The sequence below is a fragment of the Mastigoproctus giganteus genome, chromosome 9, assembly GCF_048544385.1.
Source record: "Mastigoproctus giganteus isolate SK-2022 chromosome 9, ASM4854438v1, whole genome shotgun sequence".
In the NCBI taxonomy this organism is placed as follows: domain Eukaryota; kingdom Metazoa; phylum Arthropoda; class Arachnida; order Uropygi; family Thelyphonidae; genus Mastigoproctus; species Mastigoproctus giganteus.
This window is the reverse complement of record NC_143583.1, coordinates 200,442,327-200,469,950: the sequence shown is the minus strand read 5'-3', so window position 1 is coordinate 200,469,950 and position 27,624 is coordinate 200,442,327. Positions and strand designations below refer to the sequence as shown.

The 27,624-nt window shown below is 36.6% G+C and overlaps 1 protein-coding gene across 2 annotated transcripts; it reads left to right on the top strand.

Annotated features, from left to right (window-relative positions):
- RpL15 (ribosomal protein L15) lies at nt 1-27,364 on the top strand. Of its 2 annotated transcripts, none has more exons than XM_090381997.1 (4): nt 1-55; nt 6,820-6,998; nt 22,628-22,764; nt 27,018-27,364. In XM_090381997.1, the coding sequence occupies exons 2-4, from the start codon at nt 6,827-6,829 to the stop codon at nt 27,321-27,323; spliced, it is 615 nt and encodes a 204-aa protein (XP_090238123.1). In that variant the 5' UTR covers nt 1-55; nt 6,820-6,826; the 3' UTR covers nt 27,324-27,364. The 2 variants fall into 2 exon arrangements, with proteins under 2 accessions (XP_090238123.1, XP_090238124.1); XM_090381998.1 differs by having other exon boundaries at nt 10-51.
- The last annotated feature ends 260 nt before the right edge of the window (nt 27,365-27,624 follow it).

Below are 27,624 nucleotides of genomic sequence, written 5' to 3'. Positions count from 1 at the left end.
TCTATAAAGGATTTTTACAGTTTGTTCTTTTTGATGGTGTTTGTGTGGTAGGTAGGTAACTTTTGTTATCTGTATAATCCATTTTAACAGTGAGTTTATATTGTGTATTTTACTATTGAGCAAATGAAATAAATATGTACTCGTGAATTAATACGAGTAATCCATTAAAATATTATTTCGTATGAAAATGCGAGTGATTGATATGGACACGTATTTTCAGTCTTATGCCTCTTGTGCAGCGCCATATAATTATTGATTTCGGTAGCAGTTGTAATTTTGAATAGTTCTAATATAATTACGTAGAATGATATGTAAAGTGTTAGCTGTGCATACATACTTGTTCCAACGGTTGCCAAGCTATCCATTCCCAGTGAGGGTTGTAGGAGATTTCAATGGTTTTCACCTTACAACAAAATGTTTGCTTAGACCTTCCTTTTGTCGGCATGGGTGTGTTGACAAACCTATGATCAACTTTAGTAGTGGCGTGGAAGAAAAGATGCCTCACAAATTATTTTATATCGTTGAAGCTCATTCTTCTCTTTCTTGGTGATTCCTTTCTATTTCTGACTCTCTCTCTCTCTCTCTCAGGGGTAACTCAAAATGTTTTTTTTTTTTGGCTGGTGAAGCCACAGCCGCAGGCTTCCTTGCACCATGTGGCTAATTATAATAATAAGCCCCAAGTAATAAAAAATTATGGTAAACGATTGTACGATAAGAGAAAGCCACACTTGTTTTTTGCAGTTACATATTAATATGTAAATATTGACAGGCATTTAAAACAAACCAAGTACATACAAATCCTGGCAGTGGTATTGCACTGCCTTCCCCCCCCATTCAGAAAAATATTGCTTGTAAGTCACTGGTTTGGAATGGTGGTTGTTTTTATCTCTACCATTGTAACTGCATTTATGCTTGAATGTGCTTTTTTTTTTTTAATCGATTTATACTGTTCACTTTATATAAACTGGAAACGCCTGAGAGGCTAGGCAGTATTTGTTTCTTACTCCATTGTGTCTGGCCAGGTACACAATTTGCCAGACAGTGAAATGCTTTTTCCTATCACAATGGTAAGGTTTTTGAAATTAAAAAGTTTCAAGGCTTACAGTCTTACTGTTGTGAGTACCACAAGAAAAATAGGTGCAATTCTGTTAGATGGGATGCTAAAAATATGATATATGAATGTGATAAAAACACAAGTGTGCTAAATGATTTTTTTTAAAGACTAAATATTAAAAAGTATCCTTTATGAATGATACACAAATAGGTTAAATAGTACATTTAAATTAATGACGTTAATTTTTTAACGATATATGCTTTGAATATCATTTAAAAATGCCACAAATCATCTGCATCTCTTCTTAGTGCTTTCCAGCAAAAGTGATCAAGGTGAGATTGAAAAGGCTTACTGTTAAGCCTCTGGTTTTCTTTGAATATGTGTTTTGGGATCCAACCATGACCGTTCGAACTGTTTGCATGTTTGATCCTGTCACTGGATGCACAAAATTTTCTTGATGGTTGACCATTTTGTGGTGGTAACCCATGGCATTTAGACTGCTATACGCAGGCCATTCATTGGAACAAATCACTTTACCAGGTTCACATTCCTGTTCAATGATTGGGATCAAAGTGCCACTGTTGCGCTGTTACACATAAATACCAATAATCAAGAGCCTTGCTTGAGACCAAAAACCCAAGGCCCATCAATTCTTGGTCCATAGTTCTGTTGTTTTGTACAACTGTGTTACTGTCTTCGGAGAGAGGAGCTTGGTCATCATTTAGCATTCTTCCACGATTATATTTCTGTCAACCAGCCTAAGCTCTGTGCCGGCCATCTTACCTCGTGCATTGTGAGAAACAGTGGCGGCACACCTCTGCACGTTATACCAATCATTTATAGTACTGTAAGACTTTTCTATTAGAGTTTTTTCTATTACCAATGGACAATTTCACACTGGAAATACCAAGTGTCCGTTGGTATTTCCAGTGCGAAAAAGAATAGTTCTAAACTTTCACACAAACTCAGATTGCAATGTAATTTGTTGTTCATATCTATATAATGGAAGAATGCATTGCTTTTCTGGCTAGAACGTATGAAGTTTGGCACACTTTACACAGACAACAAAGTATAGGCCTGTATTCTCCACCTGTCTGAAACGTTTTCTTTTTTCTTACACGATGCTACCACATCAATGACAAGGCCCTACGTCTTGGAGAATGTCCAGAAGATGGTGTTTACGTAGAAATGTAACTACAGTGTCTGCAGTCAAGATGACACTTCTGTAGAGCTCTGTCGACAGTATTCATTTATTCATATATCATATTTTTAGCATCCACTATAGCGTCTGGTAAGCTGCATGTTATAGTGTTGGTAGACTGCATGCTGTAGTGTATTCTCATACTATAGCATCCAGTAGACCAAATAGCATGCAGTAGACTGCACGCTATAGTGGCACTGTGTTACAGGCCTAATGAATGATGCTTATAACAAACAAATGTACAGAGAAATAGTGGGCCAGTGAATCAGAATGTCTTATAATGGGGGATTTTAACTTTCAAGATATTGATGAACTTGTCGATTTATTGGATAACTGTTTTCTACAGCAGCATGGTTCAGCACAGTGCCTTGAGGATTGCACTTGGGGCTTTCAGAACATCACCAGCACATAGCCTCTACATTGACACTCACGAGCCCCCCCCCCCCCCACTTACTTTACGTAGGAAAACACCGTTACTTAAGTATGCTGTCAAAATACAAAGTTGTGCCTTGCATCCAATTCAGTCATACCTATTCAATCCACCTTTAGAAAACCTCTATAGAAATAAGCCTAGCATAATAAAACCAGCTGGTCTCCGCCTTCTCGAATTGATGCAGGTTTGGGATGTTTCCATTCATTCTGTACAACAGGTAGTAACGTGCGTCCAACCACCATGGACTCCACCTCCTCTACTGATCTATGACACTTATCTCTGCCAATGGGGAAAAAATATTCGAGAAGCATCAAATGTGAAACAACTTCATGAAGTTCACACTTGCAGATGTATTGATTTTCTTCCAATTTATACAGATGGCTCTAAATCCAACTCAAACGTTGGAGCAGCAACAGTGTTCCGAAATACCACTATTTCAGCATCCCATCTGAATTCAGTATCTTCTCAGCAGAATTATATGCAATTAAACTGGCCTTAGAAAATCTCTGTTCTGACTGCTCATTAAAATTTGTCATTTACACTGACTCCCTCAGCTCAATCTTAGCATTATCTAATTCTTCAGATAAAGTTCACCCTGTTCTAAACGAAATTAGAAGATTATTAAGGCAGATCGAGGAACGCCACCAACTGGTCACCTTCTGCTGGATTCCAGCACATTCTGGAATTTCTGGTAATGAACTGGCTGATAAAGCTGCAAAAAATCCAACTACCTTAGATTTAACCAGTATCCCTGTTTCAGCCTCAGACTATTCACAAATCATTCATTTCGCATGCCTATCAGAATGGACAACAATCTGGCGGTCTAGTGTCCGAACATCTAGATGAGAAGTAGTCCTTTCAAGGTCGTACACATCTGACCCATCTTTATTTACTAACAGGAGATGATCCACTGCAGTGTCAACATTGTTCTACAAATCTGACTGGGAAACACATTCTCATTGAATGCCCATACTATAAACAAGACAGAAATTCAACCTTGCTATCGTTGGTTAACCTTCGGAAACCAATAAACCTAGAGAATCTTATCGGTGACAATGCAAATGTTTCTGAATTTTTCAACCTTCTGGAGCAAATTGGAGTTTTTAATCATTTCTGACCACAGCTTTTTTGCGTTATGAAAACTTCTCATCTGTTCCTACAATAAATGAATAGGTGCATTATAGCCAAAGCAGCTTATGCACCATGAAACTGCCATAACAACAGCAGCAGCATGTTATAGGGACAACAAGAGGGAGTAATACTCTTGATCTGATTATTCATGCATTAAGAATCTGCAGATAAAAGAACCACTAGCTGGCAGTGATCACAGTGTATTGATGCGGGATTTACTTAAATAAATTAAGTATATGCAAATTGCAGTATATGCAAATTTACTGTTATTTAAGTTATTTACTTAAATAACAGTAAATTTGAATATACTGGAGCGATTGGATGATGAAACCTGAAAATATCACTTCCTGTTTGTGTTGTTGAAGAGTGATGCCAAACATTGATTGACAGGAACAGGCCACATCCCACACGATTGATCTTTTTAGAGGATGTTGGAGCTGAAGTGAAGAAAAGAAACTGCATTCAACGCCACGTAAAACCACTGATGATTCTTGCCCATATGTTACTAGAAGATTTAATGTGCATTTAACAATGGGAATTGCCCATGCTTGTTAACAGAATTATTTTTTCTGGGGACTGCTGCCCCTGAACCCCTGCTTTTGTGACCATACATTACTAGATTATTTCAGAAGCATTAACAGCAAGGGCTGAACTCTTGTATAGTGTACCCTTCAAGTTACAGGAAAGGGCTACATGACAAATAGAAGGTCACGTGATGGACATAAACTGAGAAAGATAGTTGTAATTAGGAGGGAAAAACACTTATAGAAAGGGTTGTGTGTAATCGACTTTCATTATTGTTTAGTGGAAAAGGGTTCGGTTTATACTTGACTTCGGGACTTATTCAAGCAGATGTTGTGGGTTTTTTAATAGATTTTTGTGAAAAAAGGATAGGTTGGTTTACTCCATTAATTTGGGACGGATTCAAGCAAAAAGGGGTGTGGATTTGGGTATGTCTCGTGACCCATTTGTCAGGAGGCTTTTCTCTGTGACTTGTTATGTGACAGGAGGTGTAATCACGTGATTTGTTTCGATTGTTTCTTGGTCACGCTGAGGTCTATGCTATTTCATCCCCAGATCCCTGCTTTCAACTCATACAAATACTGCGAAAAAAAATCAAATCAAAAGAACACTGAAAATGTATTCTGAAGCTATCAAATGCACACTTGTGGCTGTACATTACTAGGCAATTTCACAAGCATTAACAGCGAACAAGAAACACAGTGATGAAATATAATGACCTACTAATCAAAATTTAGCACCTCTCCACCTCAACAACACAAACAGTAAGTCACATCATTTCATTTAATTGTCCGAATACTCCATATAATGCATATCAGCCAGATGTAACTACTATCAAGGTTAAAGGCAAGGGTGTTTTCTTTTATAGAGGTGACCACAGAAGTCTATACAGTGGGACCAACTGATGATGTTACCATCAGCGAATTCTAAATGGAAAGCATTCAAGGAATTAATCAAGGGCTAGGCTTTTTGTACCAAGAAATACTTCTCAAGGTATAGGCCTAAATGGATGCCAGATGAACTAATGAGACTCATAGCAGAGAAGAAAAATGCATGGGGTGTATATCAATTATTATGCGACAGAAGCCTATGGTAGATATAAACTGATCTTTAAGCAAGTTGCAAAGGAGGTTAGGCAAGCGAGGGCAGATTACGAGAAATCTTTTTCAAAGGATACAAATGAAAACAGCAAACACTTTCCTTCACTAGAAGGAAAGGAATGAATCAAATTGTTCCACTTGATATTGATGGTTGGATTGTTGATGATCCTGCTTGGGTTTCTTTGACAAACTGAATGAGTATTTTGCATCTACATTCACTTGTGAAAAATTGTTTAGGGAAGTGGCTGCCAGAAGTTTATCAAGCCCTAACAGGGAGCTAAATAATTTTGTAATAACTGAAAGGAAAGTAGAAGAGAAATTGTTGAAGTTAAACATAAGAAATGTACCTGGGGTGGGTGGGATCTATCCAGTTATATTAAGAGAGGCAAAGAAGGAATTAAGCAAACCCTTAGCCATAATTATGAGCATCCTTGGATTCATGGGTGGTCCCTGCAAACTGGAAATGTGCGAGTGTATCCCCAATTCACAAAGGGGGATCAATGTGTGACACAAGTAATTAACAGACCTGTTAGTTTAACTTCTGTTCCAGGGATATTAATGGAGTCACTGGTTAAAGAAGTAATGCAGGATCGTCTAAACAAGGCCCCAATTATATTTCAGATATAGTGTGGGTTTGGTTATTTTTCTGTGTTATCAATATATCTATTGTGCATTAATTGCTAGCTCCAGATTAAGGACTGTTGCTCTGCCTTCCTTCCCAATCATACATACCATCTTTTTGAATAGTTTTGGAAGCAACACAGAACAGAACACTATTTGGTTTCATTTCACTACTTGACATTAATATATATTTTTCCCATTGTAATACAAAGCTGTCATCACTCATTTGGGCTCACTTTAGATTTCCACGAACAGCATTGATTGGGGTGAAAAATTAATTATTCTTACTGGGAAATATCCAGGTGGTGTAGGCACTGTGCATTTCTCTGCTTTTCCTCTCTCTCCAGTAAATAACTTATTAGATAAAATTTTAAAAAATATACATTAAAGACAGCACTACAACCACCAAGTAAAAATATGAAGTAAGTTTAAAAGAAGATTCTCTGAAAATCTTAATATCAGGGTTCTGGTAATCCCTATAAGTGCCCAAGTGTGTGATGAAAGCTTTGGATTACAGTGGGTTCTTTAAAAATAATAAAGAGAAGTAAGATTTAGTTTGTAGGGCTTTCAGTTATTTAAAAAAAAAGTTTTTTTAGAGAAGGTGAAATCTAGTAATAAATGTGAAATTGGAGATCCAGTTCTAATGGATTTCCTTTAGAAATTGGTCTATAGTTGACACCAATATTGTCCTTTAATAAATAACTTAAAAGTATAATAAGTAGTCTTAAAGAGTTACAAAAAAATCTAATTTAGGTAGTCCAGTTATGGGTGCCTACAAATATATGCAAGAATTATGGCGAAAAAAGCAGTCTGATGTCATTAAATATTTGCTACGACTGAGATGCTGGTATTATCGTCAGCTCTCAGCAGTTCATCGTGCCCCGAGACCAACTCGTCCTGATAAGGCTCGTCGGCTTGGTTATAGAGCTAAACAAGGTATGAATTTTTTATTTATTGCTTAAATATATTACAATTTATAATTCTGATATGATATATAATTTATTAAAGCACATCTCATGCCATTTGAAAAATTACTCCTGTCAAAAGTGTAGTGCAGTGTTTCCCAAACTGTGTTCCACGGAACACTGGTGTTCCATGAAAAATCATAGTTAATAATTTTAAAATAAAATAAATAAATTTTGCATATCTGTAGCGTACACCACTTTTGTATCATAATTTTTAAAATTTTTTTTTTTTTTTTTCCGGTTATTAATATACTGGCATAGAGAGGTATGTGTAGAGGTAATGCCATCTACAAAAAAGTAGCAATGTATTGATTAATATGCATTCATATGAGATTTAGCCTGGAGTACACGGGTTGAAGGAGGGGGAAGCGAACCGATATCATAACTAAACTCGCTTCCTTGTGTAGATTTTTTAAAAATAATTATCAGTATTCTGAAATATTATTAAAATAAATGACTGGATTTGTGGTTGAAAAAAGGAACTTTAAAAGGAGGAGCAAGCATTTCTAGTATTGCAGCTGTGGTCAATGAAAACAAACACAATATTGTCACACTTCATGAATAATCAGGAACAACTAATAAAAGACCAAAACGAAAGTATGATGACAGTTATTTGAATTTCGGCTTCACATGTGTTGGAAAAGAAGATGCTCCTGATGCACAGTGTGTCGCATGTAATAAATTATTAGCAAGCAGTTCTTTGGCAGTATTTTGTTCCATAAATATATTGTGAGATGAAAAGTGTTCCATGACTAAAAAAAGTTTGGGAAACACTAGTGTAGATACCCATGGCCAGATGATGTGTGATTTTCATATAAATTCAATTAAATTTGGAAATATTTGGAGACCAAATTAAACCTGAATAAAGTATATAATTTGCAAAAACAACAGGATATTTTTATTATGTGGTACAGTATATTTTTTTATTATATAGTACATCACCGTAGTCAGGAAGCTTCGGAAACAAAATGAATTTTGAATAAATAGTGTACAAACTTAACAATCTAGGGCCAGACAATTGCCAATTCTCTGGTGGTAACCTAATGTGCTTCCTTATCTATCATAGGGCAACGAGTTGCCTTATGATAGATAAGGAATGATCTAATCTTGTTGCCCTCAAGAAGGGCAACAAGATTAGTGAATGGAACAAAGGGGTGCTCTTACAAAGAAAGGCTTAAGTTTTGCAAATTACAGTGTCTGGAGACTAGGCACCAGTGAGGTGATCTGATAGAGGTGTATAAAGCCTTGAATGGTTTGAGCATGCTCAATGCTCTTGCTCAGAATAATCACCTGAGGGCATAAATTCAAATTGAGGAAAGGCAGGTGTAGGATAGACGTGCGGAAATTTTCCTTTAGCCAGCGGGTGGTTGGTTGGTGGAACAGACTTCCATCCCTTGTCGTGGAAGTTGATAGCCTAAATAGGTTTAAGGCTCAGCTGGACAGGTATTTCGAACGAACAGAGGGGTGAAGTGGAAGTGGGTTTTTTATTTATTTATTTATTTATTTTTATTTTATTTATTTTATTTTTTTTGGCTGATGCTGCATAAGCTTGCTTTCTTGCATCAAATGCCTCTACTAATGCTAATAGCACGATGTATGCATTAAATAAAATTTTGCATCATCCAGTGGATTCCATACTTCTGGCCATTTTGATACTAATCAGACTTTAAAAAGATCCAGACATTGATTTTGTCACATATCCTCATGTGCATGAAATGCAAATGACAAACTGAAGTGTGCTGTTGTAAATTGCCTACTTTGAGGTCAGTGTGAAACTTCCCTTCAACCAGATGTCAGCACTGTGTGAACAGTTTTTGAAAAATAAGTGCCCACGAATAATTTCTCTCACACTTCCAACACTTATGCACCCTTGCAATGCAATATCACATATTGTAATACTTCTGTTTTCCAAAATCAGCTCAATACAATGATTGTTCATATATATGACAACTGAACTGCACGTGAGCATGCAGTAAGTTAGCATGGGCCTTGGAAAAGCTTGGTGCATCAATCATACACTTACGTGTAACTTGCTGGTTTTACTTCTTTTAACATGAATTTTATGATACACTTTTGGTCTGCACCATTGAATGTTGGTGTGCTACCATCTCCTGCTTCTAATGTACATATGTGGAAGGTTGTTGTGTTTTTGTTGTTGTTGTTGTTGTTTGGTTTTTAGGAGCATTAGCAACTAAGGCCATATTGCTCTGGGAATATGCAGTGGTCATTCCCTGACCTTTCCGCATCCTCCGTATTTGGTGGTGATGGGCTCGAACCCCGGTCTAATCAAGAAGCGTGTGCTACGCTCTGCTGCTCCTTCCCACCTGGTTACGGAGGCACCCCTGTGTGGAAGGCACTGCTATTTGTCAGGAATTGAGAGCAGTATACCTTCTATGAGAGTTTATTCTTCTGTGCACACCTGTGAAGATTAGGTAGGGAGTCCAGGTCAACCTTTAACTATCCTCATATTTCACTTATAATCATAGAATCTTTTATGTTCAAGGTTATTAATATTAGTTATATGCCACATTCAAAATTTGGAATATGATGTGCGTGCACAACAGTATCAAAACGTTGATTTACTCCTTTTGCACACTTTTGATGGCTCATTCAGGGTTATTGAGCATAAAGTTTTGGACAATAAAAATATTTAAATTATACTAATTTATTATGAGCTTCTTAATCTAGTGTAAAAGACGTAATCATTAATTAAAATTTGTTTCTTATGCAGCTTATGATGATACAGTTTTTGATGAAATAGAAGTGTATACATTAAATTACTTTCCTTGGATGTCTGAAGCTGCTGCTTTCTTTATTTTTATTTTTTTTTATTACCACTTTTTTTAACTAAACCCAGTTATTTATGCTTTGATCATTCACAGATGTTTTCAAGTTCTACATCCTATTCAGTCATTTACAAAGTTGAACACTTTCTTCCTATAAATAGATATAGTGAAAAGTACTTATTGAACAGGCAAAATTCAACTTGCCAATTAATTCAGCTTGGCCACAGCAAAATTCCAAGGTTATCAGAAAAATGAAAAGTATTTAAATGAGGTTTCACCTGGTTTTCATTTAATATTGACAATGCATCTGCAGATGTTCAACAGCAACTTACAGGTTTGTGGTGTGATAAGTCTTAGGATTTCAAAAATAATTCTTTTTGTCAAATTCCCAAACTTGTATTAAACATCAGTTACTTGTTGAGAAGTAATGTATAGTTGCTAGTAACGCACAGATGGTATTGTTTAGTGAGCTCTTGTTGCATGAAGAGAGAGCAGTGTTGATTATACAGTGGCGGTGAATTAGGCAATTTCCAGGTTTATGCTTTGTGGGTTGTAGAGAAAACACTTAAGTTTCATCCTTCATGATGGACTAGTAAAGGTGGACATTGTTAGATCACTGCAAATTGCCATCTGTTTTTTGCATTGAACATCAGTAAACATCTGGGGCATCCAAACTAAGCAATGAAGTGCATGTTCAAATTCCACTCTCACAGCTTCCATGTTTAAAGCTTCTGCAGTAATATCAATAATCAAATGGTGGTTATGGGTTATCTGGCTGTTTAACTTTTTCAGGTTTACAAGCAGTTGTAATCACTTGCTAAACTTTTCTCTTCCCCCTTGAATCTAAAATACTGTTAAAACATAGTGCAGGATGGAGAATTCTCTGCAAACCTTGATGCATTACTATAAAATATTTTGGGAGGAGACCCAAAGCAGACAAGATTTGTTGTTTGTGTGATTTCCAAATTTTATATTTTTCTCACTCTAAAATCATGATAAAATACATGTGCTTCAAAAGCACATAGCAAATGAAGTACACTGAATGATTAACCAATTTCTGCATGCACATAGACAGAGTTTGAAATTTGCAAATAGACAGCATCAAATTAGTAATGACAACATGATTAAGCTTGTACAACACCAACAAGAAAAAAATAATTTTCCCTGATGCTTTGAATAATTTGTCTAAACCTACTTTGAATTTATTCAATTAATCTATCTCTGCAATACTAAAGATTTTTATTTCAGCAGTTCATTAACCTCTGGCTGAATGCAAATTGTCTTGTATGCTTCAATTAGGTCACAGTGGAGATGCCCACTTTTCTACAGTTATTAACAGAATTCCGTTCTTTCTTAGTAAGAATATCCTTATGTATCCTCAACTAATTTTGTTACTCTTCATTGCACCCTTTCCAATTTGATCTATATCCTTCCTAAAATGAGGTTTCTAAACCTGTATCAGTATTCCAGATGTGGTCTAACCATACTTTTTACAGTAGGATAATTCCTCCTGGTAAAGTTTTTGCATATTACATGATACTGCTAAAATAATTTCATGTCAAACTGTATCCAAAATTGCACTGGATTTTATTAATTGTGTTGCTTTGTGCCTAGTCTGGAAGCTGCTTGACTGTACTATATGACACTAAACAAGGAAAGTTTTGAAAAGCTGATAGCTATGGCTTAAATAGTTCTTGTTTGTACTCCGACACGACCACGGGGTCTGTGGAGTTTACAATAAATCATTCACTATAAGTGTTAATCGTATTTAGCAGTCACAAGATTGAACCCTGGTCCACTCAAAGATCATGTGCTACTGCACTTGAGCTCCTGACCACTTGGCTACATCAGGCCGTATATGCTAATCATAATATTTATTCTGAAAACAATTTTAAAAATAATTTCTAAACATCAAAATTTTCGGCAGAGATTCAGAAACGGGTACCCCTTCCAGGCTGCTAGCGATACAGCCGTGATTGACGGGTGTTGACTCCGCCTATCGTCACGTGATCTCCTTAAGAGACGGGTGCAGCCGGCACGGGAGAACACGCACTGCGTGCCACGTACCTAACGGCACTGGAAACACGAGGCACCTTGTGCCGCACTTGTTACTTGTGGTGTTTTGATATCACGTGGTTGCGAGGTTTTTCTGGGTTTACGAAACCGAAAAATTAAAAAAATGAACTATCATTTATTAGTATTGTTCTCGGCTGAATAATTCCGGGGGTGTGGGGGCAGTAGCCCCAGAAAAAAAAAGTAAAAAAATAATAAAAATTAATTTTTTTAAAAAAAATAAAGTAACTTAACTCTGTGATTGGCTGATTACGATTGCGTAATCACATTTTGGTCAGTTCTTGATTTGTGCGGGTGCCTGTTGCTTGCTGCCGTGAAATCTCCTTTGTCACAGCAAAGTAAATGATCAGTTCGACTCCTACCTCGAAGAGTATATGTGACGAAGGAAACATTCCGGCAGCAGCGATTTAACTATGGAATTTTTAAAAGCTGTGAGCTTAGTGTATAAACCTGAAACGAGGATTGAACGAGGACACCCAACCGATGAGGTGAGTGGTTTTTCTTTGTCTCAGTTCAATCTGATTGTTTTTCATAGAAATAGCATAGAAAAACGTGCATTTTTGTTTGCTTCGTAAAATTCCCCTAAAAGTACCTTTTATTTTTCAGCCTTTCTCGTTGTTAATGCTCGTAAAATAGCATAGAAAAACTTGCATTTTTGTTTGTTTCGTAAAATTTCCCCTAAAATTACCTTTTCAGCCTTTCTCATTGTTAATGCGCGTAAAAAAGCGTAGAAAAACGTGCATTTCTGTTTTGTAAAATTTCCCCTCAAATTGTGTTTTAATTTTCTTGTTTTCAGTCTTTCTCATTGTTAATGCTCGTAAAGTAGCCTAGAAAAATGTGCATTTATGTTTTTTTCAAATGTTGATTTGCTGTTGCTTTTCTTCGTTCTATTTACCCTAAAATTACCTTTTCAGCCTTTCTCATTGTTAATGCACGTAAAATAGCATAGAAAAACGTGCATTTCTGTTTTGTAAAATTTCTGGGTTACAAAACCCAGTACTAAACCGAAAAATTAAAAAAAAAATGAACTATTGTTGATTGGTATTGTTCTCAGCTGAATAATTCCGGGGGTGTGGGGGCTGGAGCCCCCACATAGACTGGGGGCAGTAGCCCCCAGAAAAAAAAGTAAAAAAATAATAAAAATTAATTTAAAAAAAAAAAAAGTAACTCAACTCTGTGATTGGCTGATTACACAATCGTAATCAGCAAAAAAAAGAAACATTTATGTGTTCACTAGCATCAAAAATTATTGTTGTTAATGCTCACGAAATAGTCTAGTTATGTACGGGCAAGAAGAATCAGTGATTGCATTTTGTGTAAATTTTTGTTCCTTGGTTTTTTAAAAATTGCTTTTTCTTCATTTGTTTTCAGCCGTCATATTTGTTGCTGTGCCAAGTGCCGTCCGCGTGTCATTTCAAATCCACCGGGCGAGGAGAGGAGGGGGAACGCAGTGAGTGTGCGGAGTCACAACCCGCCAATCATTGCTTTCCCTCTCCTCTCCTCGCCGCCATTTTGAAAGGGGTACCCGTTTCTGAATCTCTACCAAATTTTCACCTGTTGTCTTACCATACAAATAAACTCCCTCTTTCCGTTTGACATAATATATTTTACATAACTGAAGGTCCCTATCTAAGGAAGAAGATGGCGTGAACCAAGAAATGTATACAAAATGAAATTGTGGAGACTGAGCTGTGTCTTTGTAGTTTTATTTTAGCTGTGTCAACAGCTAAAATAAAACTAAAAGGTTCTTTACAAGCAACTGCACCACCTAGTGTTCATAAAGGTATTTCTAAGTTCTAGGATATATACAACTGGCTATTCTCTGACCAAATGGTATCCCATACAAACAGGGAGCAGCCAGTATTGAAATTTGGTGGTAAGCATAACTAAAATTAAATAAAGACACTTGTTTTTTGGATTAATTGAAGAAATTTTTAAGATAGCAACTCACAAGATATAATTCTCTTACAGAGATCTGGCACATCTTAAATAAAGCAGTTTTTAATAATAACTATTAACTATCTGATTATTAAGAAACTTGATGCTTTGAAATTTGTAACTTATCTAATGAAACTAGCGACTAAATTAAATTGGTGGCCACTGAAATTATCTAGAATTACTCTTTAAACTTCACTGAAATTAATGGAATTTATCTGCAATACATTTTAGCACATTCAGGATTCTTTATAAGAAATATCAGTTATTCATAAGTCAGTACTGTCACTAGAGTGATAATCACACCCCAATAGAAAGGTCACCCTCCCTTCCTCCAGTGCTGCAGTTAATTTCCACCTTTGAAGGGGGAAAATTCTCTTACCTAGGTCCTTGGTTGAACTTAATGTTACTTGGAGTAAAAAAAAATAAATAAAAAACAAATTTATACAAATCGTTATCTATACAGAATGAAATCTTCATTATCACAACTAAGCTTATGATGTAAATTAAAATTAATTTAACTGCGTGTACCGGTGAACTTTACAATAAAGATCTTATTTATTTAAATTATCATAGTAACTTGTTGGCACTTAGCATAAAATGAGGATTTCCACTAACTGTAAATGTCCAGGTTACTCTTGAATAAACATCAATTCCATAAGCTTAAGGCAAAAGATATGGAAAAAAGCCTATCTTTTACCTTTCACTGTCATTTATGTCTGTTTTTCTGGAAAAGACTTGTTTCTAGTTTTCATGTCACATTTTGTATGCTCTTCATCACTAAATAACATTGCAGTGTCAATAGCAGCACAATTTAAAACCAATATCTAGTGCATCCAAATGCATAAACTATCTAACAACTCTTCCTACTGGCAATTTCTTTCTTGCTAACTAATCTCCGTATGGATTGCCCATAGTCGCTAATCAAGATTTTCCAGTTCTTTGTGCAGCTTATGATGAAATAGTTTATGATGAAAAAGATGTGTGTACATTTAAGTACTTTCCTTGGATGTCTGAAGCTGCTACTGGTACCTGTATATCTGAACCTAATTCTGCTAACATGTTTGTAACTTCATTTTAACCCACTTAGAAAAGGTGATGTCCTACTCCCAGTTATTACATTAATGCTTGTTACTTTGTTATAATTAGAGTGGTTAAGTTAATATTTTGTTACATTTCTCTTATTACTGTAATCATTCCTTATTGTATCTTTCATTTTAATTAAAAACTGTTTACCACTTTGCGTTAATTATCATCTACTTTAATAATATCTAATACATTGGATTTGTGTTGCAGATTTTAAACGTTAGGAATATCTGGCTTAAGCTTCTATAGTTGTAATTGGTATTACTGAAATTTTAGAAGAATGAGAGAGCAGGGCTTTTCTTTTGAAGCAAAATTGATAGGTGATTTATCTATATTTATAATTAGTTTTCAAAGAATGTGGTTCCAGTTTGCAGCATTATATATCAAACCTCCCAATCCAGTCTTGGCATGTCTTTTCTGGACCTTAGAATTTTGTATACGTGTTTAAAAGATGAAAACCAGTTTATTTCACTTCTTTACCGCAACTTATTGTGTGCAGTACTGTATAATTGTATCTCTCTCAGAGGGGAAAGTAATGTAATAATTTATTTTTATTGTGCCATGTATAATATATTTTGGAGGGGGGGATAATTGTTGTTTGTTGTCTAAAGACAGTGGTTTAACCAAGATTTTCTGCTCCTGTGGCCAGAAATGTGCCTTTGCATTTTGCAAAATGACACTACAACTTTTCCCTCAACAAAGTCCCACTCTTTAGCATCTTTAACAGCAACATTTTCCAAAATAGACAGTGCCTTACATGTGCATTTAGGCACCTCCGTAGCCAGGTGAGCAGGAGCAGCAGTGTGTAGCACACACTTCTTGATTAGACCGGGGTTTGAGCCCATGACCACCAAATACGGAGGATGCGGAAAGGTTAGGGAATGACCACTGCATATCCCCGGAGCAATATGGCCTTTGTTGCTAATGCTCCTAAAAACCAAACAACATGTGCATTTTGAATTATAATGTCCTGTCGGCCATTTAATTTACTTTTAAGCAGTGTATGGATGAAAGTTACTGTGGCAGTGATGTTTACAAGCAATTTAAGTTCTAAAAGCATTCACTGAAGCATTACTACATTCTGTTGCTTCATGTATAAATTGTAAAACTCAGTGGGTGATTTATCACTTATCAAGTTGTTGCTAACCCTTTTCATGAGCAGCATTTAAAGGCTATCCATGGCCTAACTGATCTCTTGATGTCATTAAGAGTTGGTGAAAAAATTTTGTAACTCCGAAGTGAGACATTCTTCGGCCAGCTTTTAGAGCTGGCTACAGGGCAGATTGTTTTAGACAATAGCGATTTGTTACCTGCTGTTTTAGGACATGGCCTATTCACAGTGCTCTTTATTATGTTGGTTTTGGAGCAGTCTCTGTTCACAATCCACTGGGGCTGGAGAAATTCTTACACCCCTCTTCAACTAGGACTGTGATTGACTGATGGAGGAGTACAAAGGATTGTTTAATTGCAGGTAAAGTGCATGTATGGGGAGCACCTTGCTTGTGACAATTGTTACATTTTCACATTCTCTAGTAGGAATACACTCATGACCCAAAAACATGACTGCCTACCTAATAGTGTGTTGCACTACCTTTTGCTACAATGACCACTTGCACCCAGCATGGCATTTACACAACTTTGGAAGGTGCCCTCGGGTATCTTGGACAGGTGGACATCCTGGAGTGAAACTGGCAAATGCTTCCCACAAATGTTCAGTGGGATTAATTAGTTTTCATAGATTACAGCACCAACACGTGGTGTTGGTGCTGTAATCTTGATCAGACAAGGCTACTTTTCCAGTTGTCCAATGACTAGAAACAGCGGTCAGCATGGGTATGTGAACAGGTCACCTACTCCATAGGCCTATCCACAAGACACTGGATGATGTGCTTGGAAATGTTTCTCTGTTGTCCTAGAGAGCATGTGCCAACTGCTTTTAGCCAGTGGTGGGCAGGAGCAGCAGTGCTTAGCACATGCTTCTTGATTAGACCGGGGTTCGAACCCGTGATCCACCAAATACGGAGGATGCGGAAAGGTCAGGGAATGACCACTGCATATCCCCGGAACAATATGGTCTTAGTTGCTAATGCTCCTAAAAACCAAATAATAACAATAACAGTGGTGGTCTCCACTGCCCGGCACATTGAGTGGTTGTGTGACCCACAGCCTACAGTTGCTGGGATGCTGGTCCCCACTTTCCTATTGACTTAAATCATTCCCTGTTCAAACTCCATCAGGTCCTTCCCTTTCCTCATTGCACGAGATTTGTACTGACAAATTGGCCACTACCCGTGCTGTTACTGTATGTGCTGTGCTGTGCCAATCTGTGATGTTACTCCACTCCTATGTGCTGTGGAATGTGTCCACTCGTGGAGACAGGGATGGTCATAATGTTTTGGTTCATGAGTGTGACTCATTCAAGACTTGAGCAGTTTGTTACATTTACTGATTTTGCAGATAGGAATATTCTGAAAAAATAAAATTATATTGCCAGTGTATTTAACTACAATGTGGGAAATGTGTAAACATCAATTGCAATTTTACAGTTCTTTATGCAGCTTATGATGATATATTTTATGATGAACCATGTGTGTATACTTAAAATTACTTTCCTTGGATGTCTGAAGCTGCTATCAGTTTGTTTTTTACTGTATACATTTGAACATAGCCATTTGTACACTGAACATTCAAGACAAGTTATGAAACTATGCCTCTCCTGCTTAAGATTACCAATGTTTTCCTACACATTTCGTGGCAAGGGATAAGTTGTTAACTTTGTTTGCAGGTATGTTGCTCATGAAAATCACAAGGGAAGATGCATGTGTCATTTACTGCAAGAATAATTATTTTTTCTGCACTGCTGTAAATTATAGAATTTTAAAATGTTTGAAGTACTTCTAGTAGTATATGAATAGTACTACTCAATATTACAAAAAAATTTCCTTCTTAATTATTGGATGAAAATGCTTATTAATAGCAAATTTTAAAACAATGCTCATTAAGTCATCAGCCATTAGTAGAGACATATGATGCAAGAAAGCAAGCTTATGCAGCATTAGCCAAAAAAAAAAAAAAAAACCCTTCCACTTCACCCCTCCGTTCGTTCGAAATACCTGTCCAGCTGAGCCTTAAATTTATTTAGGCTATCAACTTCCACAACAAGGGATGGAAGTCTGTTCCACCAACCAACTACCCGCTGGCTAAAGGCAAATTTCCGCACATCTGTCTTTCCTCAATTTGAATTTATGCCCTCTCAGGTGATTATTCTGAACTAGAGGCAGTATCCCATCAGCATTGAGCATGCTGAAACCATTCAAGGCTTTGTACACCTCTATCAGATCACCTCGCCGGTGCCTAGTCTCCAGACACTGTAATTTGCAAAACTTAAGCCTTTCTTCGTAAGAGCAACCCTTCGTTCCGTTCACTAACCCTGTTGCCCTTCTCTGTACTCGTTCCAGCAGCTCTACATCCTTCTTGAAATGAGGCCTCCAGACCTGTATACAGTACTCAAGGTGAGGCCTGACCATTGCCTTATACAAGGGAATAATCACCTCCCTATCCCTGCTAGAAAAATTCCTGTATATCATTGATAAGACACCATGAGCTACTCTTGCAGCCCGTCTGCACTGCTCAGAGAACTTCATATCTGCCTGCACAATTACCCCCAGGTCCTTTTCATTCTCTACCACTGTCAGTGCAGTACCACAGAGTTGACACGTTGCTCTGGGGTCGCTGTTTCCCATATGTGGTACTTTACATTTGCCAATGTTAAACTTCATTTGCCACCTCTCAGCCCATCTGCTCAACCTTTCCAGATCCTGTTGCAGCAGCATAGTGTCAGTAGCGTCCTTAACAACCCTACCAACCTTTGTATCGTCTGCAAACTTGGACATTAAGCTTGATTTACCATCATCAATGTTATTTATAAATACAGAAAACAACAATGGACCCAACACTGAACCCTGAGGGACTCCACTAATAACATTAGTTCACGATGAGCAGTGTCCATTAATTACTACTCTCTGTCTTCTGCCACTCAACCATCCCTTTATCCATAGCAACAATTTGCCACCAATGCCACACTGCTCCAATTTGTGCAGCAGTCTTCCATGTGCAACAGTATCAAAAGCCTTTCTAAGATCCAAATATATAATATCAAAGTTATTCCCTGCATCCAATTCTTTTGTGACTACATCATAGTATCCAATCAAATTGGTCAGGCAAGACCTTCCCTTAACAAAACCATGCTGTGTGTGAGCTGTAACTGAATTCTTGTCAAGATGATCCTGCAGTGCTTCCCTTAATTTTCCTGGAACAGAAGTTAAACTCACAGGTCTGTAATTACTTGTGTCAGCCTTTGATCCTCCTTTGTGAATTGGGGTTACATTTGCACATCTCCAGTCTGTGGGTACCTCCCCTGAGTCCAAGGAAGCTCTCATAATTATGGCTAACGGATTGCTTACTTCCTTTGCTGCCTCCTTTAATATAACTGGATAGATCCCATCCACTCCAGGTGCCTTTCTTGTATTTATGTTCAACAATTTCTCCTCCACTTTACTCTCAATTATTACAAGATCATCTAGCTCACTGCCAGTGTTTACTTCATCTATGGCATTCCCCTTCCTGAATAACTCCTCATGTGTGAATGTAGATGCAAAATATTGATTTAGTTTGTTAGCTACCTGAGCAGGATCATGAACAGTTGAACCATCGATATCAAGTGGACCAATCTGATTCATTCCCTTCCTTCTAGGGTTTACATAAGTAAAGAACTCCTTGCTGTTTTTCTTTGCATCCCTTGCCAAAGATTTCTCGTAATGTGCCTTCGCCTGTTGCCAGTGTATTTAACTACAATGTGGGAAATGTGTAAACATCAATTGCAATTTTACAGTTCTTTATGCAGCTTATGATGATGTATTTTATGATGAACCATGTGTGTGTATACTTAAAATTACTTTCCTTGGATGTCTGAAGCTGCTATCGGTTTGTTTTTTACTGTATACATTTGAACATAGCCATTTATACACTGAACATTCAAGACAAGTTATGAAACTATGCCTTTTTTTTTTTTTTTTTTTTTATGTAGTAGTAGGGAGCATACTAGGTTTATTACTTAATGCATTGACCTCAAATTATGGAAGCCTTTCACCACTGTCTGGAAACGAATCCCATTGATGACGCCTGGAACTTTAATGGGCCTTTTTTTCGATTCCATGGCTGAGTTAGTCGGTCTCAGACGTAGGTAGCAAGGTTCCCCCCCCCCCCAGAAATTGGGGTTTTTTCATTCAGCAACCAGGCAAATTGACCAGAGAACACACGCAATTTACAGACGAATAAATTTTTAAAATGAAATGCACTACGCATAATCCTTATGGGTTTTGGAAATTAACTATATAGTATCAGTGTAAATACACCCATAAACTTGAGCTACATATGTAGTGTAGAAGGCATCATTTTAATTGTATCTCATATTGTGGTTGCCTTCACAACGAGATAGCTGCTATTGCATTACTTCAAATAAATAACGCTTCTCTGGTAGAGAAGACTACTATTATTTATTTTCAGCAGTACCACCACCACGATCATTTCGAGGCTATTGGGCTTCATCATCAGTGGGCCGGCAGGTACCCAGGTAATACAACAAGCCATCGCAGTTGCGAAGTTATATCCACAATATGAGAGATGCCAAAAGGGTGCGATAGTAATGTATGAGTTTTGGTAATTAACTATATAGTATCGGTGTAAATACACCATAGTTAACCCATAAACTCATATTGTGGATATAACTTTGCAACTCCACTGGCTTGTTGTATTGACCTGGGTACCTGTCCGCCCACTGATGAAGCCCAATAGCTTCGAAACGATTGTCTGGGTGGTGGTGCCGCTGAAAATAAATAACAGTAGTCTTCTCTACTAGAGAAGCGTTATTTATTTGAAGTAATGCAATAGCAGCTATCTCGTTGTGAAGAGATACAATATGAGATACAATTAAAATGATCCCCTCTACGTTACATACGTAGCTCAAGTTTATGGGTTAACTATGGTGTATTTACACCAATACTATATAGACGAATAAATATATGGGTAGATGTAAGAAATAACAGGTGGCCCTAATATAATAATTTGAAATTGAATTTGCTGTCTGGAAACGCATTGCTATTTATTTAAAGTGTATGCTAGTCCCATACCATGGTTTAAATGCACTTTGTACAACTAATGTGAACCCAATCACACATTATTTTTTGGTAATTCGTTTCAAGATCTTGGAGGTTGGAATTTTCACTGTATAACTAAGCTATTTATCCCTCTAAAATGTCATTTTTAAGGTCATGGGTGTGATCTTAAGGTTATATAAAAGGTCATGAGTGTGGTTTGTAAATTGTATTAGTTACCAATTCAAATCATTAAAATGCACTACACTTTCATCATTATCACATGTTCCATTATAAGAATCAATTTTAAACGCCTTTGTGATATTTTTTCTAAAGCAATTTCTGGAGGTCACGACCATAAACCAATAAAAACAATTTGCACTTTCCGGTTTATTGGGCTTTTCTGTTACTGCAAGCAATTATAAACGGGTAGTAAACTCGATGTTTTTTCATTTGTGAAAATACCGATAGCTGGAATTGTGTGGTTCTTTATGTTATTATGGTGGAATGTGTTTCCCCTTTACTGAAATCTTCAATCGTATAAATAACATAAATTTTCAGAATCTTCTCTTTGTTTCTTTTTTTAAGCTTCGTAAACTTGTTACACCACGCAGATTGTGTTAGTTGAAATTTGTATTTGTGCGTGCTGTTAAAAAATGCTTATGCATGCAATCGTGAAATTTATAATTAAAAGAGATTATCTTGGAAACAAACGCCTCTTGAAACATTTCTGAAGAAGACAACTCCTTGTGCAACAAACCAATGAGTGCCGAGCATAATGAGTGATCAACGAGTGTGCATTTAGTCGATGATGATGATGAAAAATAAACATTCTTTAACATTTGTAAGTCGTAAATAATTTCTCTTATTATAATCTGCTTGAATTTACAGGCTACATTTTCATTTCTTTGGATAAATCAATCATTGTTTAAACAAACTAATTAGCTAACTAATTTCATTGTTGAGAACGTAACCCCTCTTTTTAACCTTATGTCTATGTGAAATAAATTCCTGCTTTACGAGTGCAGACCAGGAACGAATTAACTCGTAAAGTCGAGAACTGCCTGTACGTTGTCCTTGGAGCATATTTTTTTATTTAGAGTAGTGCAATCACGAGGCTACCAGTGGTGTTCTCCATAATGTGAGGTAGATGTAATAATAAACCTAATTTTGGTCTGTGCTGCTTATAAAATGAGCCTTTTTGCCTAAGCTTACTTTTCTTTTAACTACCGTACCATCCTACATCTGACATCATGGATATATATATATATATATATATCTCCATGATATATATAACCAGTGGGATGTTCATGTTAATCAGTTAGTTTTCTGTCCCACTCTCAACGCAAACTTGCTTTACTTTACTTTACATTGCATTGCATTGCATAATTTTTCTGCATGCTTTTATAGGTATTTTTGTTTACTCCTTATGTATTTCCTGGAAATTAAAAGTCGACAAATCTATTGTCACATCCAATTTCTCGTTTTTCAACTTGGTCCACTAACTTTGTTTAGTGTCATCACAAAAAGAAACTGCTTGTTTAAACTGTAATATTTATCTTTTTCAGGATATGTCATTTACAGGGTTCGAATTCGTCGTGGTGGGAGGAAGAAGCAAGTTCCTAAGGGTTGTACTTATGGCAAACCAAAAAACCATGGTGTAAATCAATTAAAGCCAGTTCGTAACCACCAGTCTATTGCTGAAGTGAGTTTTTTAATGCCACTCCACTCATATTTTGTTTAGTTTTCACATGTAAGTAAAATAGGAATGTAATTAGTAGCACTCGGCTTGTGGAAATTAACCCTTTCTGGAGTGAGTTGCATCACAAAATTTTTAAAGTTTTGTAAAAATAAACTTTGTATATAAATGTGTTTAAATATTAATTTGGTTTCCTTGATATTGGAAGGGAAATTATTTTAAAAGTTGTAATTTGTAAATAGCTTGTTCTTACTTGTTTTGTGAGGTAATACAATCACCTACATCAGTGTATCTATGGTTTGATTCAGTTTCAGATTTTGTAAGTAGAAATTTTACAACAGTCTGACAGGCATGGATTCCTCCTCCAATTTTAAAATTATTTTTGTGCTGTCACCTATTTTAAATTGTGTGTGCTTAGAAACACATAAGACTTGAGATTTTTAAGACAACTTGTACATCGATGTATAGCACGATAGTTGTGTTCCTAGAAACCCTCGTGCAATATAAACAACAGGCCCTGTGGGAAAAATAGGGTTAGGTGCCGACCACCAAATTTTGAACACACATATGTAACCAAAACAAAATCGTAATAAAATATTGCTAATGCTTTTGCTTCTAGCGTAAGCAAACTTGTTTTTTGTTTGGTTTTCCGTCCAAACAGACGACAGCCATTCCATCTCTTCCAATTCTTCGTGTCTTAATCTAATGGATTTTAATTACACTTTGAGTTGTTCCTGCTATGGAAGTTGTTTTTATTTTCTCTGCATTCTTTGTAATTCTCGGCGTTGCCTCATTTAGGTCTGTAGCACGTGCAATATCACATGGTCTTTCATTTTGCTCAAAGCGTTTCACAATTTCATATTTTTTCTCTATCGACAGAGGTGGACTGGCCATAAGCCTTACCAGGGGAAACCCCGGTGGGCCAGAGGCCGCTGTGATTTTGGCCATAAACCATAGTATGAGGCCATGATAAATTTTCCTGGGTAAGAATTTTTGACCCAGTCCGCCTCTGTTTATCGATATTGCTTTTCTTTTTTTGCTCTGAATCTGCAGTGTCTTCACCAGGACGCTTCCTTTTCACACCTTTTACGTATTTTGCTCATTTTTAGGGAATAAAGCACAATTACAAAACGAGGAGGCACGCTTGATACACATAAACAAAGCTGCGGTGGTGTAGCAACTGAATAAACAACACCGTAAAGGCAGAGATACACTATTGACATCTCACATTTTACTAAAGCACATTTCTAGGGGTTACTACCATAAAACAATAAAAACAATTTCCAGTTGCGTTTCTGCTAGTGGAATCTGTTATAAACTGGTAGTAAACTCGATCTAATTGCATTTGCGATTATACCGATAGCTGGAATTATGTTGGTTTTTATGTTATTATGGTGAAATGTGTTTCCCCTTTCTTCACTGATAAAAAAAAACAAAACATTAATACATTTTCAGAACATTCTCTTCATTCCTATCGTGTTGCGTTCAGTTGGGGTAATTCTGTGTTCGACTGCCATTTCTTGTAAATGCAAAGGCGAATCGTGCATAAGCGAATTCGGTTTGTGTTATATAAGATATCGTTCCCCTATTTATAAATCATGTATGATCGAATTCGTGTAGTGTAAACACGTTATACGAGGACTGACTGTACTTGGAAAGATCAGGGTCTGTGTGACAAACATGCACATAGCATTAGGAAGTAGTTAACTTCAGTAGATTGAATGTTTGTGTAGTGTAAACAAACACTTAAAAATTCAAATTCTTTTTAATGGCACTGGAGTTTGTCTAAAAGTGTGTTCATGTACTGATTACAGGTCATGTTGGTTGAAACCCCCCCCCCCCCATTCCTTGTGCCTGTGGTAAGCTGGCTACACCTGTGATTGAAGAGGACCTTAAAAATTCCTCCATTTATTGATTGGAATTGAACCTATGTTTCTGAAAGCCAGTAGGAGGTGGTCATTATTGAGCTGCCATGGAGGAAATATTGCCCGGGACGGGTTTTTTTTTTTTTTTTTTTTTCTCTCCCCATCCTTGATCTTTGAGTGTAGTTATGTTACTCTTAGTACATCAGCTGATGTAGTGAATCACTGATGTTCATTTTTTGTTTACTGGAATCATTCTTTCATTGGTTAGGCCACATTACATGCAGGTTTGGAGGTCCATTTCAGCAATAATGTGAATCTGCTCATCTGGGGAAGAAAAAAGAGAGAGCCTTCAGTTTTGTGGATTGCAAAGTCATCCATATTAACTGCAGTAGTATATACACCAGCCTGATAATGATATATGATCATTTGTTACAATAATAAAATAGTATTTTATAATCAAAACTCTGGCTGAAGGATCAGGGGAATCAAGTCATCTTGTGTGCAAGCTGGAAGGTGCCTGGATTCCATTCTTCCCAGCCATTAACTGATGCTTTGTATTATTGATTCTCTGTCTATCTACATGCTGGCAAGCCACTTCAGTTTGATTGAAGAGCCTTGAAAATTGTCTTCTGAAATATCTGCCAGAGTGAATCTCCTATAATTTGCATTTTCTATACTTTCTTGGCCATGATGCAGAATAGGCAATTCCATGCATTTTCATGTGTCCTCACCTCTACTGCCATTCATGGATGTCTCCCTATGCATAATTGGGATACACATATGCATCAGAATGTTTTGTACAATTAGGTTCATAGTCGGCCATTAGTTCCTCAGTAATTTAGCTGCATATAATAGTTAAAATCCGAGATTTTGTTTGGGGGGGGGGGTATCACCAGTTTTTCTTGATTCATTTTCATTGTTTTAGTTCAAAGTTAGTGGTGGAGGAGGGGTTTCCTTTTTATTTTTATACAGAGATAGCCCAAACATGAAGACTAAAAGAATATTATTAAAGCCACATCTCAGGTGAGCAGTGCAGGTAGGGCCTCATGCCACTGGATCACTTTGATGGTAAAGTGGATGAGTTTAAATGAGTCAGGGCAGATATCCATTATGAGTTTTAATTAAGTGTGTTATGGTGATGTTGAAATTACTCCTTTTTTACCTGTTGCAACTACATACATTCCTTGCTATCCAGGTGTGACTGAACATATTTCAAGGGTTTTGTTGACGTGTTGGAAGTGTGTATATTTGCTGTGGTGCAGGACACAACTAGTTTTTTAAAGTGTCTCATTTAAGAGAAAAGTGTTCCAATTGAAAGATTACCTCTGGGTGCATGATAAAGTTATCAAGAAGACAAGAGAGATATGATGTGGCAGAGCATTTTTGATGAGGAGAACCATTAAATGTTTCATGAAAATGCTAGTGTCAATTTTCACATAGAATGGCTTGACAGTCCTCCTTGTTGCAGTTTTAATCAATTTTTTGGATATGTATTGTTGCCTCAATAATAGATGATTGCTGTGTGGGCACACTGGATTTGTGTATATTGTGTTTTTCAATATGTTTCAGTAGGGGTATGCACTTACAAATTGTCTTAAAACTAGAAATACATAGTTCCATTTATTAAAGCTCCCAAACAATATTGAAGCTGTATGTTGTTTTTATTGCAGTGGGCCCATTTATTTTTCCAATTACCAAGCTCTCCCTAAATAAATTTTTAGAGCTGATAATTCATACCCATCCTTGACGTGGGGCTAGCTGAAGCAACAAACAAATAAATATGAGATGAAGTTAAAATAAAAGTGTTCAGACAATAATAGGCTAGTATATGTTTAAATAAAGGCATATTTCACATCTTTCACTTTTCAGATAATATGCTCTCTCTCATCTGTTGGTATTGTGTCAGGATGTGTGCTCATACCTGAAATGTGTTTTAAGGATGTATTAGTCAGTTTCATGAAAAAATTTGCTGTTTTAGTTCAGTGCAGGTTTTATTTAGTTTGCTATAACCAGCTCTGATTAAAGGATAAATATGAATTCTATTTGTTCGAGGATTTTGTGACTCAATGCAAAAATAAAAACTTGGCAAATTTAATGAAAGTTTGCCATGACAGTGTTCCAGCTTGATTGTTCATGTTATCAGATTTGGCCCATTGCAACTTTCCTCCTCTCCCTCCACGTTGAAGTATAAAAGATTTTCTAGCAATAATCGTGCCCAAAAGAATGTTCCTGTTTGGAAGAGTATCTAATAAAAATGTCTGGATAACTTGCAGATATTCCATAACTTAACTTTTGCATTGGTTAATATTATTGTTAATTTTGATTTTAAATGATAAGTTACTTTTTGGAATGGAAATAATTGTGGTGCTAAATATGAAATTTTTTGTTTAATAGGAACGTGTTGGTCGTAGGTGTGGTGCCTTGCGTGTATTAAATTCTTACTGGATTGCCCAAGATGCTACCTATAAATTTTATGAAGTTATTTTGGTTGATCCCTTCCATAAAGCTATTCGTCGAGATCCAAAGGCTCACTGGATTTGTAATGCTGTCCACAAGCATCGTGAGCTTAGAGGCTTGACATCAGCTGGTAGAAAATCTCGTGGTTTGGGTAAAGGACACAAATTCACTAAGACCATTGGTGGCTCACGCCATGCTTCATGGAAGAGAAGAAATACTCTTCAGTTGCGAAGAAAACGTTGATTTCTGTATCGTTTTGGAAATAAAGCTTTCCCACATCTGAATTACATGCATTCAAAATTATTATTCCGAGTATGTTTCTTTCATATTACATGGGAGAAATGACAAGTAATAAATTCCATTGTAGTGCCATAAAATTTTGCCTTTATTAGCTGTAAGAGAGTAATAGGTCATTTTACACTGAACAAGTAGATATCAAAATTTTTTAAAAAAACAGCATCAGTAATGGCATATTGATAGGAGTTGATTTAAACTTAAATATGCAGAACCTAACAGAATAATTTAAGTGTTAGAATCTTAGTAA